The 18,326-nt window shown below is 50.6% G+C and overlaps 1 protein-coding gene across 7 annotated transcripts in view; it reads left to right on the plus strand.

The window, feature by feature from the left end:
- The window catches only part of C2CD2L (C2CD2 like), a 47,327-nt gene that overhangs the window by 22,086 nt on the left and 6,915 nt on the right, over window positions 1-18,326 (plus strand). For 4 of the 7 annotated variants that reach the window (XM_075122270.1, XM_048827698.2, XM_048827696.2 and 1 more), the window contains 9 exons: window positions 776-892; window positions 6,725-6,839; window positions 7,050-7,173; window positions 7,627-7,691; window positions 8,355-8,482; window positions 9,155-9,326; window positions 10,576-10,677; window positions 15,843-15,976; window positions 16,753-17,035. In XM_075122270.1, the coding sequence (XP_074978371.1) occupies window positions 776-892; window positions 6,725-6,839; window positions 7,050-7,173; window positions 7,627-7,691; window positions 8,355-8,482; window positions 9,155-9,326; window positions 10,576-10,677; window positions 15,843-15,976; window positions 16,753-17,035 (1,240 nt within the window). The remainder of the gene's footprint in view (window positions 1-775; window positions 893-6,724; window positions 6,840-7,049; window positions 7,174-7,626; window positions 7,692-8,354; window positions 8,483-9,154; window positions 9,327-10,575; window positions 10,678-15,842; window positions 15,977-16,752; window positions 17,036-18,326) is intronic. The other 3 variants (XM_048827694.2, XM_048827693.2, XM_048827697.2) reach the window with 3 other exon arrangements.

The raw sequence follows: 18,326 nt of genomic DNA on the forward strand, positions 1-18,326 counted from the left end.
GTGGAAGCACGAGTGTAGACAAGGTGCCAGCAGCTACAGCTGTTCTAGCTATGCTCTCCGAGCAGGGGAGATGCTTGTGTACACAAGTTCTCCCAGCATTGCTGCCAGTGGTGGAGCTGCTACAGGAGGAGAGTTCCTCAAAAAAGTTAGTGCAGCACAACCCACAATATCAACCGCTTAACGAAGTGGACACTGGTGCACTTGTGCCCCCTACAGCATTTCCTGTTTAGTCCCTCCAATCCCATAAGTCTTAATTGTGTGGTATGTGTGTACTGAGAATCTGGCTTCCCCCGGCTTCTTCTTTCTGACTCAGTGTAGCAATCCAGCTGCTGTCTCCAAAGTGCAGCAGGTTCGTCACTCATCCGTCTCACACGCTTGTGATAGTTTGGGGAGCTCTAATGACTATTGTCATGATTTGGAGTGAATGCAGCTCTTGGGGAAATTGCAGGCACTTGGCCTTAACCCATTTGCTTTGAAACACTGTGAGAGTATGGATGTATGTGCATGTACACCGTGTATCTATAAGCTGTACTATGTACATAAGCTGTGAGTGACACACCTGGTTTACCCCTTTTTAGGAACCCTAGAGGGAATGCAATATAGACAAATGGCATGGGCTGAGTATGACCCTGTGGGAGGTGGACTGGGGCCGTCTTAATGGCTTTGATAAGAAATCAGGAAAGCAAATTATCTTCTAAGGAGGAAACTGTTCCGGTAACTTGGCTTGTTTTGGTTTTTTTGGGGGGGGTCTTTTTCATTTTGGTTTGCTGGGAAGAAGAATGATGTGAAAGTGGATCTGTCTACCATAAAGGACCTGATTGAGGACTCAGTTGTCAGCACCCAGCCTGCCATGATGGTGAATCTGAAGGCATGCACTGCTGGTAGTAATGTGGTAAGGCTCTCCTAATTTTCAGCCTAATTAGCCTGTGGAAGTCACTGCAACAAGATTACCAAGGTTAAGAGCATGGCATGAATCAAAAAGCGTTAGATGTGTTTGGGGAGGTTAATACTCTCCATTATACTGCTGGGATTAAAACTACATGGCTGTTAACTCATTTTTTAGGTCATAAAATGGCTATTAACTGCCAGGAATTAGGAAGAAACTTCCCCTATGGGTTAAATCCATAACTGTCTATTATAGGCTTTTTCTACCTTTTTCTGGAATAGTGGGTGCTGGCCACTTTGAGATGGGGAAACCAGACTAGATAAGAACATTGTTTTGATGTCTGGTAATCCTCTTTTCCTTCCCCGTATGCCTTGAAAGCAGTGGGGATTGGGGAGGATCGCTGGCTGGCTGGCTGATATCTATTAGAGGAGGGGTGGGCAAACTACGGCCTGTGGGCCACATCCGGCCTGCTAGTCATTTTACTCCTGCCCATTAGCTCCTGCTGGGGAACAGGATCTGGGGCTTGCCCTGCTCTGGCACTCCAGCTGAGGAGCAGGGTCGGGGGCCACTCCGCACGGCTTCTGGAAGCAGCAGCATGTTCCCCCCCCCCCCCTCCAGCTCCTATGCGTTGGGGCAGCCAGGGGGCTCTGCTCCACATGCTGCCCCTTCCCCATGCACTACCCACACAGTTCCTGTTGGCTGGAACCATGGCCAGTGGGAACTGTGGGGGCGGTGCCTGTGGATGGGGCAGCGCACAGCAGAGCTGCCTGGCTGCGCCTCTGCGTAGGAGCCGGAGTGGGGACATGCCGCTGTTTCCGGGAGCCACTTGAGGTAAGCACCGCCCGGAGCCTGCACCCCCAAGCCACCCTCCCGTGCCCCCCATCCAAACCCCTCAATCGCAGCCCAGAGCACCCTCCTACACCCCGAACTCTCGTCCCCAGCCTCGCCCCAGAGCCTGCACTCCCAGCCGGAATCCTCACCGCCCCCACCACCTGTGCCCCAACCCCCTGTCCCAGCCCTGATCCCCCTCCTGCCCTCTGAACCCCTCGGTCCCTGCCTGGAGCAACCTCCTGCACCCCAAACCCCTCATCTCCCAGTCCCACCCACATCCGCAGCCAGAACCCTCACCCCCCACACCACATCCCGGAGCCCTCTCCTGCACCCTGAACTCCTCATTTCTGGCCCCACATAGAATCGTAGAATATCAGGGTTGGAAGGGACCTCAGGAGGTCATCTAGTCCAACCCCCTGCTCAAAGCAGGACCGATCCCCAATTAAATCATCCCAGCCAGGGCTTTGTCAAGCCTGACCTTAAAAACTTCTAAGGAAGGAGATTCCACCACCTCCCTAGGTAACGCATTCCAGTGTTTCACCACCCTCCTAGTGAAAAAGTTTTTCCTAATATCCAACCTAAATCTCCCCCACTGCAACTTGAGACCATTACTCCTCGTTCTGTCATCTGCTACCACTGAGAACAGTCTAGATCCATCCTCTTTGGAACCCCCTTTCAGGTAGTTGAAAGCAGCTATCAAATCCCCCCTCATTCTTCTCTTCCGTAGACTAAACATCCCCAGTTCCTTCAGCCTCTCCTCATAACTCAAATGTGTTCCAGTCCCCTAATTATTTTTGATGTCCTCCGCTGGACTCTTTCCAATTTTTCCACATCCTTCTTGTAGTGTGGGGCCCAAAACTGGACACAGGACTCCAAATGAGGCCTCACCAGTGTCGAATAGAGGGGGACGATCACGGCCCTCCATCTGCTGGCAATGCCCCTACTTATACATCCCAAAATGCCGTTGGCCTTCTTGGCAACCAGGGCACACTGTTGACTCGTATCCAGCTTCTCGTCCACTGTAACCCCTAGGTCCTTTTCTGCAGAACTGCTGTCTAGTCTGTAGCGGTGCATTGGATTGTTCTGTCCCAAGTGCAGGACTCTGCACTTGTCCTTGTTGAACCTCATCAGATTTCTTTTGGCCCAATCCTCTAATTTGTCTAGGGCCCTCTGTATCCTATCCCTACCCTCCAGCGTATCTACCTCTCCTCCCAGTTTAGTGTCATCTGCAAACTTGCTGAGGGTGCAATCCACACCATCCTTCAGATCATTTATGAAGATATTGAACAAAACCGGCCCCAGGACCGACCCTTGGGGCACTCCACTTGATACCGGCTGCCAACTAGACATGGAGCCATTGATCGCTACCCGTTGAGCCCGACGATCTAGCCAGCTTTCTGTCCACCGTATAGTCCATTCATCCAGCCCATACTTCTTTAACTTGCTGGTAAGAATACTGTGGGAGACCGTGTCAAAAGATCTGCTAACGTCAAGGAACAACATGTCCATTGTTTTCCCTTCATCCACAGAACCAGTTATCTCGTCATTGAAGGCAATTAGATTAGTCAGGCATGACTTGCCCTTGGTGAATCCATGCTGACTGTTCCTGATCGCTTTCCTCTCCTCTAAGTGTTTCAGAATTGATTCCTTGAGGACCTGCTCCATGATTTTTCCAGGGACTGAGGTGAGGCTGACTGGCCTGTAGTTCCCAGGATCCTCTTTCTTCCCTTTTTTAATGATGGGCACTACATTAGCCTTTTTCCAGTCGTCCGGGAATTCCCCCAATCGCCATGAGTTTTCAAAGATAATGGCCAATGACTCTGCAATCACATCCGCCAACCCCTTTAGCACTCTCGGATGCAACGCATCCGGCCCCATGGACTTGTGCACTTCCAGCTTCTCTAAATAGTCCCAAACCACTTCTTTCTCCACAGAGGGCTGGTCACCTCCTCCCCATGCTGTGCTGCCCAGTGCAGCAGTCTGGGAGCTGACCTTTTTTGTGAATACAGAGGCAAAAAAAGCATTGAGTACATTAGCTTTTTCCACATCCTCTGTCACTAGGTTGCCTCCCTCATTCAGTAAGGGGCCCACACTTCCCTTGACTTTCTTCTTGTTGCTAACATACCTGAAGAAACCCTTCTTGTTACTCTTAACATCTCTTGCTAGCTGCACCTCCAGGTGTGATTCGGCCTTCCTGATTTCACTCCTGCATACCCGAGCAATATTTTTACACTCATCCCTGGTCATTTGTCCAATCTTCCACTCCTTGTAAGCTTCTTTTTTGTATTTAAGATCAGCAAGGATTTCACTGTTAAGCTAAGCTGGTCGCCTGCCATATTTACTATTCTTTCTACACATCGGGATGGTTTGTCCCTGTAACCTCGATAAGGGTTCTTTAAAATACAGCCAGCTCTCCTGGACTCCTTTCCCCCTCATGTTATTCTCCCAGGGGATCTTGCCCATCTTGTTCCCTGAGGGAGTCAAAGTCTGCTTTTCTGAAGTCCAGGGTCCGTATTCTGCTGCTTTCCTTTCTTCCTTGTGTCAGGATCCTGAACTCGACCATCTCATGGTCACTGCCTCCCAGGTTCCCATCCACTTTTGCTTCCCCTACTAATTCTTTCTGGTTTGTGAGCAGCAGATCAAGAAGAGCTCTGCCCCTAGTTGGTTCCCCCAGCACTTGCACCAGGAAATTGTCCCCTACATTTTCCAAAAATTTCCTGGATTGTCTGTGCACCGCTGTATTGCTCTCCCAGCAGACATCAGGATGATTGAAGTCTCCCATGAGAACCAGGGCATGCGATCTAGTAACTTGTGCGAGTTGCTGGAAGAAAGCCTCGTCCACCTCATCCACCTGGTCCAGTGGTCTATAGTAAACTCCCACCACGACATCACCCTTGTTGCTCACACTTCTAAACTTAATCCAGAGACTCTCAGGTTTTTCTGCAGTTTCATACTGCTCTCTTACATACAGTGCAACTCCCCCACCTTTTCTGTCCTTCCTGAACAGCTTATATCCATCCATGACAGTACTCCAGTCAGGTGAGTTATCCCACCAAGTCTCTGTTATTCCAATCACATCATAATTCCTTGACTTTGCCAGGACTTCCAGTTCTCCCTGCTTGTTTCCCAGGCTTCGTGCATTTGTGTATAGGCACTTGAGATAACCCGCTAATCGCCCCTCTTTCTCAGTATGAGGCAGGAGCCCTCCCCTCTCACGTGCTCCTGCTCGTGCTTCCTCCCGGTATCCCACTTCCCCACTTACCTCAGGGCTTTGGTCTCCTTCCCCGGTGAACCTAGTTTAAAGCCCTCCTCACTAGGTTAGCCAGCCTGCTTGCGAAGATGCTCTTCCCTCTCTTTGTTAGGTGGAGCCCGTCTCTGCCTAGCACTCCTCCTTCTTGGAACACCATCCCATGGTCAAAGAATCCAAAGCCTTCTCTCTGACAACACCTGCGTAGCCATTCGTTGATTTCCACGATTCGACAGTCTCTACCCAGGCCTTTTCCTTCCACGGGGAGGATGGACGAGAACACCACTTGCGCCTCAAACTCCTTTATCATTCTTCCCAGAGCCACGTAGTCTGCAGTGATCCGCTCAAGGTCATTCTTGGCAGTATCATTGGAGAAGCAGGAAGGGGTAGCAATCCAAGGGCTTGATGAGTCTCGGCAGTCTCTCCGTCACATCGCGAATCTTAGCTCCTGGCAAGCAGCAGACTTCTCGGTTTTCCCGGTTGGGGCGGCAGATAGATGACTCAGTCCCCCTGAGGAGAGAGTCCCCGACCCCTACCACCCGCCTCCTTCTCTTGGGAGCGGTGGTCGTGGAACCCACAACCCTAGGACAGTGCATGTCATGCCTTCCAATCGGCGGAGTCTCCTTCTGCTCCCTTCCCTCAGACGTATCATTTGGTCCACTCTCCGCATTAGTACCTGTGGAGAGAACATGAAAACGGTTACTTATCTGTATCTGCGCTGCTGGTAGATGGACGTTCCCCTTTTTCTTCTGGAGATCACATGATGCCAAATTTCTTCACCGTCCTCCTGTCCCCGATGTGCAGTCTGCTCTGAATCTTCAGAACCTTGTGCCCGTAGAAGGATATCCTGATGTCTGTCCAGGAAATCTTCAGTTTCTCTTATGCAACGCAGAGTCAATACCTGTTGCTCCAGACCTTGAACCTTCTCTTCCAATATGGAGACCAGCTTGCACTTTGTACAGACAAAGTCGCTTCTGTCCTGTGGAAGAAAGACAGACAAACATAGCACATCCAGTACAGGTCACAACAGCTGAACACCCCCCCATCTATATTACCTTCCTTCTATGAGCTTCCCACCCCAAAGCCTGCACCCCCAGCCAGAGCCCTCACCCCCTCCCACACCCCAACCCCCATTTTGTGAGCATTCATGGCCCGCCATACGATTTCCATATGCAGATGTGTCCCTTGGGTCAAAAAGTTTGCCCACACCTGTATTAGAGTGTTAAAGGAACAGAGGAAATGGAATCTGGGCTGAAGAGTGGGGACTGGATGTGCAGGTGAGTGCAGAGGAGACCACCCAGAAACGGTAATTAACCAGCTAATAGAATGTCTGACTTATTTCACCTATCCTCCATAGGCAGTGCAGACTTGTTCCCTATAGTCAGTTCCTCTGTTTGCTCTGTTGTCTTAAGCAATGCTGCTCTCATAGTCACTTCCCTGCTCAGGCTCCTCCACAGATTAATAGGCTGTGGGCTGCTCTGGGACCAGCTCAAGTTCATGAATGGCTTCTCTGCTGTATTCATGCTGAATACCATGAGTTGCCATAGGACAATCAGGGATGCATATCATAACAGTCAGTACTGCATTTGGTTGATTGAGGTTATTCAGCCTCCTTCTCACTGAGCTATGTCTTCTCTTTTAATGTTCCCATCTGGCCTACTGTGGTCCTTTTACTCCAATCTGTTGGTTGGAGAAAGGGATTAGTGGGGGTGTTTCAGTTAGGCATCGTTGATCTGTCTACCTCCTATTTTATTCCTCAGATGTCCTGTGAAAAACTGTCCCGAGAGTCCCCATCTAATATAGTGGCCCCGACGGTGTCCAAGTTGCTTCTCCGGCATATGCAGGTGCTCAACTTGAGCTGTGAGGAGGAAGGAGGTAAGAAGGGAGAAACCAGTCAACCTTCGGGGGAGGGGGTGTAAGTGTGTTTGACTTCAGAGGATGAAAAGACACTTTGCTCTGATGGTCTTCAGGGTGTGGGCTGGAGGGATGCCAGCATGCTGAGCAATATCCTAATAATTCACTCTGTAGAACTCTGATCCTCTCATCCTCATTTCCATTTCCCCTGAGCCGTGTTCTCTATCCCAGGAGGTGGGAAGCTATGCTGTGTAGCCGAGCTAGACAGTCCTCTGCAGCAGAAGTGGACAAAGCCAGCGAGAGCAAGCATTTCCAGCACTGCAGCAGCAGTGGAGTGGAATGAGGAGCTCATGCTGTAAGGAGCAGGTGTTTGCTTTTTCAGCTAAGGGAGGGTTGCAGCCAGTGTGCCAGGTCTCTGGGGTACATTAGGGATGGGTATATTTCCGATGCCAACTATCCTAGATGTAAATTCCTTTGTATTGGCAGAAGTTAGTGTTCATATCCCTGCTGTTCCCATCCTGAGTACCCATGTAGTTTTTCTAGTGCACCCCAATCCAGATAATAATTTCACTTCTGATTTGTAGCACTGCTGCTCCACCTCCCCTTATGTTCTTTGCAGCTGTGCAAGTGCACCTCACATTTGGAGCAGGAGCCTTCTTCTATCACCCCCCACCAAAAAAAGGGTGCGGTAAATTCTTGTGAAAAGGTGCAGGTGGGTGAGGAATAGGGTCAGTCAGAGGAAAGGAGTTCTTGGGTGGAAGTCTTTTGACATGTGCCGGCACCAATCCTCCTGTTTCTGTCTTGACAGGGAGCTGGGGCCACGAAGTAAAGAGTTGAAGCTGAGAGTACTGGAGAAGAGCAGTGGTGGGGAGAGTGAGTATGATCAGCCATAAACAGTACCCAGTAAGGCTCAAAATCACAGGATTCAAGAGAGTCATTCCTGGTGTTACAACAGCCCCTGAGATCTTTACAAGTGAAAATCTTCTCCTCGGAAAAAGGCTGGCCAGTTCACAAGACCCACACATTGAAAACTGAGTGTCTCAGTGCAAGCCACAGTGTTTGGGCTGCAAATTCCCCAGAGAATGTTCACATACCCACCCAGACTGGACTTCTGATTTAATGAAAAACACTTACTATAGTTCTCAGGTTTGACATCTTCAAACTTAGATTTTGGGCCAGAGGCTTTCCTTTTCACCCTTCTGATGCCTAGAAACCACCAAGCCATTGCATGATCTGGCTGAAAGGAGGAGGGGAGTATGCTACTCGATGCCAGATGAGCATTACAGAGAGCAGTTGGATTTCAGTTCAGTTGCACTAGTTGCAGGACCTGAGTTTGAAGGAACTTGCAAAACTCCACCTTATTTTCACAGGACGAGGAGACTCTCTCAATTGGTTTGTGGTGAAGTACGAGCATAAAGTCCCACTGAACCCTCCTGCAACTCTGAGGCTGCCTCGTGGGGTCATGGAGTTAAGTCCCCAAAGGCAAAAAGGGGCTTTTGGGGGGTGTCTGGGCTGAGTTTGTTCTTCCTCTCACAGATGTGCTTCTGGGACATACTGCTGTTTCACTTGACTCCTGCAGCAAACAACCATCTGGGAGGATGGTCTATTCCCTGACTCCAGGAGCTGGGCAGCTGCTCGCACCTGCGGCTACCCTTACACTGGAGGTAAACATATGACCTATGAAGAGCTGTGAAGTGTTCTGCCAGGGAAGTGTCATCTAGATGACGGGCCACTCCACAGGGAACTGGAATTCAGGATCTGGGAATGATACAGTGCCAGCAAACGAAGCTTCTAGAGTGAAGAATGGTATTGTCTTCCCCCTTACTCTCTAGCTTCCCTACAGCTGACTGAAGGAGTGGTAATGGATGGCGGATGGTTGGCCTTCCTGGTTCGAGGACAGTGTGATATAACAAGGGGCATACGTCTTCCTGGCCTGATGAAACTGCTTATGCAGCTATCACTTCACTGATAGTGATGTATGTTAGGGCCTTCAGTGCACGGCAATGGGATCCAGGCTCTCACACTCAGATTTTGACACTGTAGGCTTAGCAGATAAAAGATGAGGCCTGTAAGCTGCTTGTGTGACTGGGGATGAAGGAAAATATGCCACTTCTGGAGGGCGGTGTGGGTGGGAAAGGGATAGTGGGCCGTGCCTCTCAGTTAGTAACCCAAGAGCAACCTAAAGCTCTGGGGTCATAGATTGCTGCTCTGTGCCAGCTCACACGCTTAATCCTCTTACCACGTGAGCTCTGAGTGGAAGTCAGGCCTTTACCTCGCCTGGGGCGTCACCAGACGTAGACTCTCTGTGACTTATTTGCATCCTGTTCTCTTTTAAGCTGCTCTACCATGAGTCTCCTTTGTCCCCGAATCCCCAGTATGCCACATCACTGCGCACCAGCATCACGCCCACCAAAAAAATCGAGATGGACCGTACCATCATGCCTGATGGCACCATTGTGACCACTGTCACCACCGTCCAGTCAAGGCCCAAGGTGGACTGTAAGCTGGGTAAGGACTGATTAGGACTTCATACAGGGGCAGGTGTCTAAGACTTTGCTGGTGGCTGCTTTAGCAATATGAAGTTAACTCTTACCTTGTCAGGCCTAGCTCTGTGGTACATAGCTAAATTTTGTAGCAGTCAGATCCAGCAATCCCTTCAATGTGCTCCTTTTGCAGCGGGGAAGAAGGGTTACTGTCGGCACTGCGAGTGGAGATGGTGGTGGTACCATTGCTATTTCACTTCCTACGAGCTACTTAAGAACGTAGGAACGGCCATACTGGGTCAGACCAAAGGTCCATCTCGCCCAGTATCCTGTCTTCTGACAGCAGCCAATGCCAGGTGCTCCACAGGAAATGAACAGAACGGGTAATCATCAAGTGATCCATCCCCAGTCGCCTATTCCCAGCTTCTGTCAAACGGAGGCTAGGGACACTTGGGGAATCTCGCTGTACCCTTGGAGGATGCTGTTGGCACTTTGCTAACCGTGGGGAGATAAATGTAAAATGATAAGCCTCTTCAACCACGCTTAATAGAGACAGTCTGGAGATGTGGGTTTTAATCCGTGGACTGTTTTTGGCTTTTGATATGACTTTGGTCAAATCACTTCCCCCTCTCTCTTTCAATTTCCTTATCAATAAAATGGGGATAATACTGAACGCATGTGTTTTGGGATGTTAATTTGTCAGCACAGAGCATTACATATTATTTGATAGACCCAAATCCCCTTCCACCCTGCTGTGGCACATTTTTCAGATGAAGAGGAGATTTGCAGTTTGCTCCCCTGGTGTCACTGTTTTAATATATATATATTTCCTGGGATGGGGTGGGGAATCATAGAATATCAGGGTTGGAAGGGACTGTGGGCGGTCATCTAGTCCAACATGCTGCTCAAAGCAGGACCAATCCCCCAATTTTTGCCCCAGATCCTTAAATGGCCCCCTCAAGGATTAAACTCATAACCATGGGTTTAGCAGGCTAATGCTCAAACCGCTGAGCCATCTGGGTATGCTAGGTCTAGTGTCTGGGCTGCTACACAATACATTTGCCCCATCTCTGATGGCGATCACTCCTCTCAGTGTGTGTTTTGTAAACAAGTCCTTCTGGATGTAAGGGGTCCAGTGGAGTCCCCCAAAGAGTTCACCTCCCTGTGTCTGTATGGGGAAATGGTGAGGTAATTTCATCCTCCTCAAAAGGCAGGTGACCTCAGCTGAGGCCTGGCTCTTCTTAATTTTGTGCCTCTTTCCTTTTTGAGTCTAGATTCACCCTCGAGGTCCCCATCCAAAGTGGAAGTGACAGAGAAGACGACAACAAGGCTTTCAGAGAGCAGCTGTCCCAGCAGTGCCTCACCCAGCAACAGCTGTAAGTGCACAGGAAACTGAGATCCTAATCTGGAGCAAAGGCGCTCTCTCCTCCTTCACAGTGAAAAGCTGGGGATTGAGTTGGTGAGACTCATCAGCAGTGGCCAAATGCAGCTCATCCTCATGGCCCCACTGCAGGAGGAGCCTCTTGGATTAGAATGTTCCATATGGTTTTACATTCCAAACCTAGAATTCTTCATGATCATTGAAGCAAATTTCCTGAGTCACTCTAAGGGGAAGAATGGGTTAGTTAAAAACCCAACCCTCTACTCCTTGTTCTCAATTGTTAGCTTTGTGTGTGCGTGCTCTCAGTGTATACTGTCCCAGCTCTGTGCAAATAGCTGACACAGCAGACCTCGATCGAACTGCCCAAAAAGACACAGACTCTGTTCTGTAGCAAAGACGTTCAGCCAGGTTTATTGTTGTCGAAGCACAGTCCTAGTATCCCAAAGACTCTACAGGACCACTAATGCATGTATGCCCGTTACAATGGACTAGCTCAGTGAATGGCAGGACTGGGACTTGCCATTCCCTCTCCTCAGCCAGACAAAGACCCCCTCTTTATACACTGATACAAACAAGTTACCTATTACCCTTCTGACGTGGTTAGTTACCACCCTTTTCTTTGTACATGTTGGTAGATCAAACCCTCTCTGTCCATCACGGCTGTCGTCCTGACCTTACCTTTAAGAGGGCCAGTGTGTCCCTGTACCATCTTCATGGAATGTGTTTCCACCATATCTTGGTATTAGGGTGTTCTGGCACTAACCTTCTAGAATATGTTTACATGAATACTTAGTGCCAAGAAGTGCTTGTGGTTTTTTGAAATACCAGTCCTATTTCTGCCAGGTTCTGTGAACTTGCAAATAGGCATGTTTTGTAACAGCGCCTGACTTCTGCTCATAGCTTGACTCTTGCAAACTTGGTTTTCTTCAAGTGATTGCTCATGTCAGTTACAAGTAGTGTGTGGACGTGGCGCGCACACATAGTCTGAAGGTTTTTCCCCTAGCGGGAGCCGTCAAAACAACTCTGGAGCTCTATGGAGCGGCACTCCTATGGAGGTGAATAAGGTCCCTGCCGCCTCTTAAATTCCTTCTTACTGCCAGTGTCATTGTTGGAGCTGCTTTGTTCTCTTGCCTTGGGCAAGCTGTTCTCCTAGCAAACAGTTGTTCTTGTATCCTATATAATTAGTTCATAGATAAGTTTCTGTTGGGGGTTACCCTCCACCCCCTATTTTCCTACTCTCCTCCAGGGACCGAGGTATGCCTCGGTCTCGAGGCTTCAGATCCTGCGGGTCTTGCCAGAAGCCTATGCCCAGGAGAGAGCTTCACAACTCCTTCTTAAAGTGCTTGGGGGAAGCCCACCAGGCTTACAAGTGGAGGATCTTCAGGAGCTTCTCCCCAGGGACTGAGAAGGAGAGGGACTTCAGACTTAAGCTTCTACTTAGGCAGTCGGCTCTCCATCCCCAGCTGGCTCAGACCGCTTTGGGATCCAAGCCCAGTGCTTCGTTGTGAAGAGGACCGGTCCAGATACCCGTGGTACTGACGCTCTCCGGCACCGAAGACAAGTTTGGCAAATTCTCAGCACCGATCTCACTTGCCAGTGCCGCATAAGAAGCAGAGAAGAGCTGAAAGGGGGCCCTTGCCGACAATCTGAGCAAGGGAGCGCGAGGATGCCTGCAGAGTGCATCCCACGTTGGGACACTCTGCTCCTGCTCGGGGCAGTCGGTACCATTGACTCCGGCCACCCAGGCGGAACCATGGAGTCTGTTTCCGTTGGACTCTCTGGGACGGGAGAGCCAAATCAGGGAGTTGGACATGCCGTCCACTCCTGAGGCACTTGAGGCCGCCAGGGACCTCGTAGAGGTGGCAACCCAGCACTCCCTGGCGCCAGCAGAGCCAGGCATTCTTGCCTCAGCATCGATCACTGGCACTGTCCCACATGGCACCGCCATGGAGCCTGAGATCAGACTCTGAGCCGGAGTCATATGTTTCCAGATGCAGCTGGCACCGGTCTTGTTGCTCCAGGCATAACGAGATGCGGCAACTTCCAATGATGCCCTGGCCACCACAGTGGCAGGCACCCACTCAGTGGCCATTCTGGACCTCATGGGTGTATCATCAAGCCCAGGGGCCAAGCTCCAGGTCCCTTTCGATTGCCTCGGACAGACGGACCTCCATCTGCCGCCATGGTGAGGGAGCCTGCAAGGGGTTCCGAGACCAGCGCCCGGCCCAGCACCAAATTTGGCACCAAGTTTGCGTCCGGAATCGCATCTGCCACTGCGCATTAAATATCTGCACAGGAGTACCTCTGAGAGTTGGAAGGTTAGGAGGATCCCATGCCGATGAGGGCTTCTTCATCCTCCTTCCCGGACAAGGCAGTAACGGGCTCTTCTGCCTCCTTACCGGCTTTGGCCAATAGAGCCCATCAGGAGCTGCTCAGAAGAGTAACCCAAAATCTTGACCTGCAAGCGGAGGAGGCGTCAGAAGAAATGGACCTTATGGCGGACATTCTGATGCCAGAAGGTCCTTCCAGGGTGGCCTTGCCATTGATCAAGACTATCCACAATACTACCAAGACCCTCTTGCACACTCCTGTTTCCATTCCTCCCACAGCTAAAGGGGTGAAGAGGAAGTACTTTGTACCCTCTAAAGGGTACAAGTACCTTTTTACCCACCCTCAGCTGGGCACACTGGTCGTGGATGTGGCCAATGCCAGGGAAAGGCAGGGTCGCCAGGGCCCCACTCCAAAGCCTAAAGAGGCAAAGAAGCTGGATCTCTTTGGCCATAAGGTCTATTCCACCGGGGGGCTCTAGCTTCAAACAACTAATGAGCAGGCGGTTCTTAGCTGCTATAGTTTTAACTCCTTGGGGGGGCGGTTTCCCCTCACCCCCATGCCTGGGAGCCAGGGGAGCAGAGCAGCCTGGGGCCCCAGGCCTCCACGGGCAGGGGCAGGAGGAGCTGGCTTGGAACTCCCTGTCCAAGTTTAAGGAGCTACTTTCATCTGACGCCCAATCTGACTTTGGGGAGGTCCTGGAGGAAGGCAAGGACTTCCTTGCAGGCTGCATTAAATTCAGCAGACTCGGCCACCCGTACAATGTCCATAGCCATTGTCATGTGGTGCAGCTCGTGGCTACAAGTCTCGGGCCTCCCCCTGGAGGTCCTACAGACTATACAGGACCTGCCCTTTGATGGTGTGGGTCTCTTCACTGAGCAGACAGACTCTAAGCTCCATAGACACAAGGACTCTAGAGCAGGGGTGGGCAAACATTTTGGCCCGAGGGCCACATCTGGAAATAGAAATTGTATTGCGGGCCATGAACGCTCACAAATTGGGGTTTGGGTGCGGTGGGGGGTGGGTGAGGGCTCTGGGGTGGGGCCAGCAATGAGGAGTTCAGGGTGTGGGAAGGGGCTCCGGGTGGAGGAGTACGGTGTGGGTGGGGGAGGGGAGAGGAGGGATGAGGGCTCCGGCTGGGGGTGCAGTCTCTCTGGGGTGGGGCTAAGGATGAGGGGTTTGGGGTGCAGGAGGGTGCTCCGGGCTAGGATCAAGGAGTTTGGAGGGCAGGATTTGGGGTAGGGGTTTGGGGCACGGGGAGAGGCTATGGGGGGTGCAGGCTCCAGGCCATGCTTACCTCGAGCAGCTCCCAGAAGCAGCTGCGGTGTCCCCACTCCGACTCCTATGCAAAACCGCTATGCACTGCACTGTCTTCAGGCGCCACCCCTGCAGCTCCAGTTGGCCACAGTTCCCGGCCAATGGGAGCTGTGTGAACGGCGGCAGCGTGCAGAGCGGAGCCCCCTAGCTGCCCCTACGCGTAGGAGCTGGAGCGGGGCCATGCCGCTGCTTCTGGAAGCCGCGTGGAGCGGCCCCTGACCCTCCTTCCTAGCTGGAGCAGCGGAGCAGGGCCAATGCAGGTGCTTCTGGGAGCCACGTGGAACAGCCCCTGACTCTGCTCCCCAGCTGGAGCGCCACAGCACCAGAGGGGGGCAAGCCCCAGACCCCACTCCCCAGAGGGAGCTCAAGAACCGGCTTAAAATGGCTGGCGGGCCGGATCCAACCCAGGGGACGTAGTTTGCCCACCCCTGCTCTAGAGGAACTTTAAAGTCCTTGGGGTTTCATAGGCCGGCCCCACAAAGGAAGCATTTCAAGCCTCTGCCCCTCTCAGCCGAGGAAAGACTATAACAAGAGGCGGGGTAGGAGTAACAGGAGAAGGCTTCCGCAGTCCTCCATTACCCAGGGCCAAGGCTCGGCGAGACAGTCGCCGGTTCCTAAGAATTTTCTCTAAGAACATGTCCATTCCAAGATCCACTTGCCTCCCCTTTGTTGGCAAGAAAGAACTGAAGAGGTGGCAGGTTATCAGGGACTTATATTCACTGCCATAATGGTGCCACTCCAGGGGGCTCCACAGCTGACCTGACGGGCACCGCTAGGAGAAAAACCTTCCAGTGACCATGCACACGGCGCGCACACACCTACTGGGAATGAACATGAGCAACACATCTCGCAGATCCAAAGTTACGATAGGTAGGTAACTGTTTTTTAGACCTTACAGCAAGCCCCTCATACAGGCCTCATGTCTCAGGCTCTATTTCTACTACACTCCCTAAGTTCCTTCCAGACACTGTCTCATCAATCTTGTATGGCATCTCATCCCAAAGTGCTTCACGGGTTGTATACACATGGATTGCTTCTTATCTCTGAGATAAAACACACCAGCTGTTTAATAGTATAAAACAAATCTTCACGACAGTTTAGGACAGGAGGTGAAGCAGAATCTCATATCCATTTGAAACTGCATGGTGGATTTAAGGAGGCAAAGTGCAATTGTCAGAGTCAGTAGTTTGTGCCAGGACACAAGCAACCAAACTCCTAATAATTTATAAAAAGTTCTAGGGGAACTTCAATGCCCATGAGTGGCTGGAACTCTGAATTTTTAAGTTTTTTAGTTCAGCTATCTACTCTTCCAAGACTTCCTTCTCCAGCATCATGCAGGTCATTCAGGAAAGGCTGTGGTAACTTCTCTTCTTGGGCCTGTTTCACGCACTCACTCACATTCACTCTCACTCACTCACTTGGACCACTGGTAATGCATCTCAGTCTGGAGGTGACTTATCTGTGCTCAGGAGTGCTGCCATCATGTCCGGGGGTTGTTTCCTCTTTTGTGTTCAGGGGACAGTCACATGTCCAATGGCTTGGATCCTGTGGCCGAGACAGCAATCAGGCAGTTGACTGAAACGAATAACAAATCTGCCAAGAAGACCCCGACAAAACGCAGCACACTTATCATCTCGGGAGTTTCCAAGGTAACTGGTGATCTGGGACCTCTCCCCTGAAGTTGTGTACTGAGGGTTGTTAATAGGGGTATGGGTGTCATGATGCTTGGTCCTGCAGGGGATCTCCTATACAAAGGAATCTGTTTGTGCTGAATAATGACCTGCAATCATGTAGTATCACTCCACAAAGGATCTCAAAGCACATTGCCATCACTGAAATGCACCTGTCTTTGGGTGTTCAATAGGTCACAGCAGTAGGATAGGAAGTTAGTGAAGATGATGCAGTGTCCAGTTGAATCTTCATGGGGGATTTAGAGAGGGGGAATGGGATTTCATCAGATGTCCCTGGCTGGAGGAGGAGGAGAACTATGCTGTGTTATGAGATCCACACACTTCAAATATCTCTCGCCAAATAATGGCAACTATACAAACATACGTTCTCCTAGCAGGACTCTAGGGCATTGGCTCCTCTGAGGAAACAGAACTTGAAGGCTTGAGCATCAAAACATGGGGTTTCACAGCGCTTGAGAGCATGCGCAAAGCCCATCCGTCCTGAGCCTCAGAGTCCCACCTGATGTTCCTCTCATGGGGCAGTTTAGTGTTTTGAAATAGAACTCTGTAGCTTCTCCTCTCCATCCAGGCCCGAGAAGCTAATTTTCCTCCTAGATGGGAGAATTAGTAAGAATGGCTTGGGCCATCTCCTCTTTATTTTTAAGGAGGGGAGGAGATGGCCCAATGGAGACGAAGGTAATTTGTGAACTTTAACTCTCAACATCTGTCTGTTTTGACCTTTGCATCCCCTCCAGGTACCAATTGCCCAAGATGAAATGGCACTTTCTCTTGGTTATGCTGCATCTATGGAGGCCACCATGCATGGATATTCCATAATGGCAGACATGTGCGACCACCCCCAGAGCTCCACTGAGCCATCTCAGCTGCTGGAAGCATCATTCTCAGGACAGAGAGCTAGTCAGGAGCTGGATGAGACAACACGATCAGACATCTCTGAGAGACCTTCGGTGGAGGACGTGGAATCTGAAACTGGCTCCACAGGAGCCCTCGAAACCAGGAGCTTAAAAGATCATAAAGGTGAGGCTGAGTGAGCAATGTTCAGCACAGCAGGGCCAGGGGGATGACATGATAGTCTCACACTTTGGCAGTGCAACATCTTTCTTCTAGCGTCCGACATGTGGGTCACATCAATTTCACTCATGTTCTGTGTTACTGCTTTTGTAATGGGGAGCGGGAGGGAAATGTTCTGAATGAGTAGTTGTGGCTACTTCCATAAGGGTTTTGGGTTTTTTTTTTAAGGCAGTCACTTCTTGTGAGCAAATCAAGGTGAACTGTGTACTGTAATTCACGCTGCTAGCTAGGAGATCTTGCTAATTACTCAACTGAGTAAGTGAGCAGGATATATTACAAAACACCAGAAAAGTATAGTGTAATTTTTAAGACTAACTCACTAGTAAGTATTCTGCAGGTATAGCTCATAAGTTACAATGACTCTCTCATGGGGGACCTTGCTATAGCGCAGGGGTGACTAACCTGTGGCTCTGGAGCCACATGCAGCTCTTCAGAAGTTAATATGCGGCTCCTTGTATAGGCACCAACTCTGGGGCTGGAGCTACAGGTGCCAACATTCCAGTGTGCCAGGGGGTGCTCACTGCTCAACCCCTGGCTCTGCCACAGGCCCTACCCCCACTCCACCCCTTCCTGCCCCTTCCCCTGAGCCTGCCGTGCCCTCGCTCCTCCAAACCTCCTGCATGCCACCAAACAGCTGATCAGGAGGTGTGGGGAGGCATTCATCAGCTGGGCTGTCGGTGGGCAGGAGGTGCTGGGACTGGGGTGGGGGAGCTGATGGGGAAGCTGCTGACACATTACTGTGGCTCTTTTGGCAATGTACATTTGTAAATTCTGGCTCCTTCTCAGGCTCAGGTTGGCCACCCCTGCTATAGTGTCTTTTCAAGCTTTGATGAGAGTTGGAGCTGGTGTTAGGTGTATGTGTGTGAATTATGGGATGGAGGTTCTGCTGTAGTTAAGGTAAAGGAACCAAACACTTCTGCCTAGGCTAAATATTGATTGGTGGCCTGCAAATGAGGCAGGAAAATTGCGCTGGAGCCCCGGTTTAAACATAAGAAAATGGTCCTGAACTCATCCCTAACTTCCCGAGACCCATTGTCATGTATGTAAAACTAATGAGCTGAAATTCGTCAAAATATGAACCATGGAAAAGTTTTTTTGGTTTTTTTTTTATTAGGAGAGACTCTTGCCCCCATATCGATGAGCCTGAGAGATAAAGGTGCAGGATTGCATTGTGGTCACTAGCAAAGAGCTAGTTTCAGTGATCACCAATAAGGAAATGGAGACAGAAGGGTGAAAA

This window comes from Caretta caretta, chromosome 22 (assembly GCF_965140235.1).
Source record: "Caretta caretta isolate rCarCar2 chromosome 22, rCarCar1.hap1, whole genome shotgun sequence".
NCBI lineage: Eukaryota > Metazoa > Chordata > Testudines > Cheloniidae > Caretta > Caretta caretta.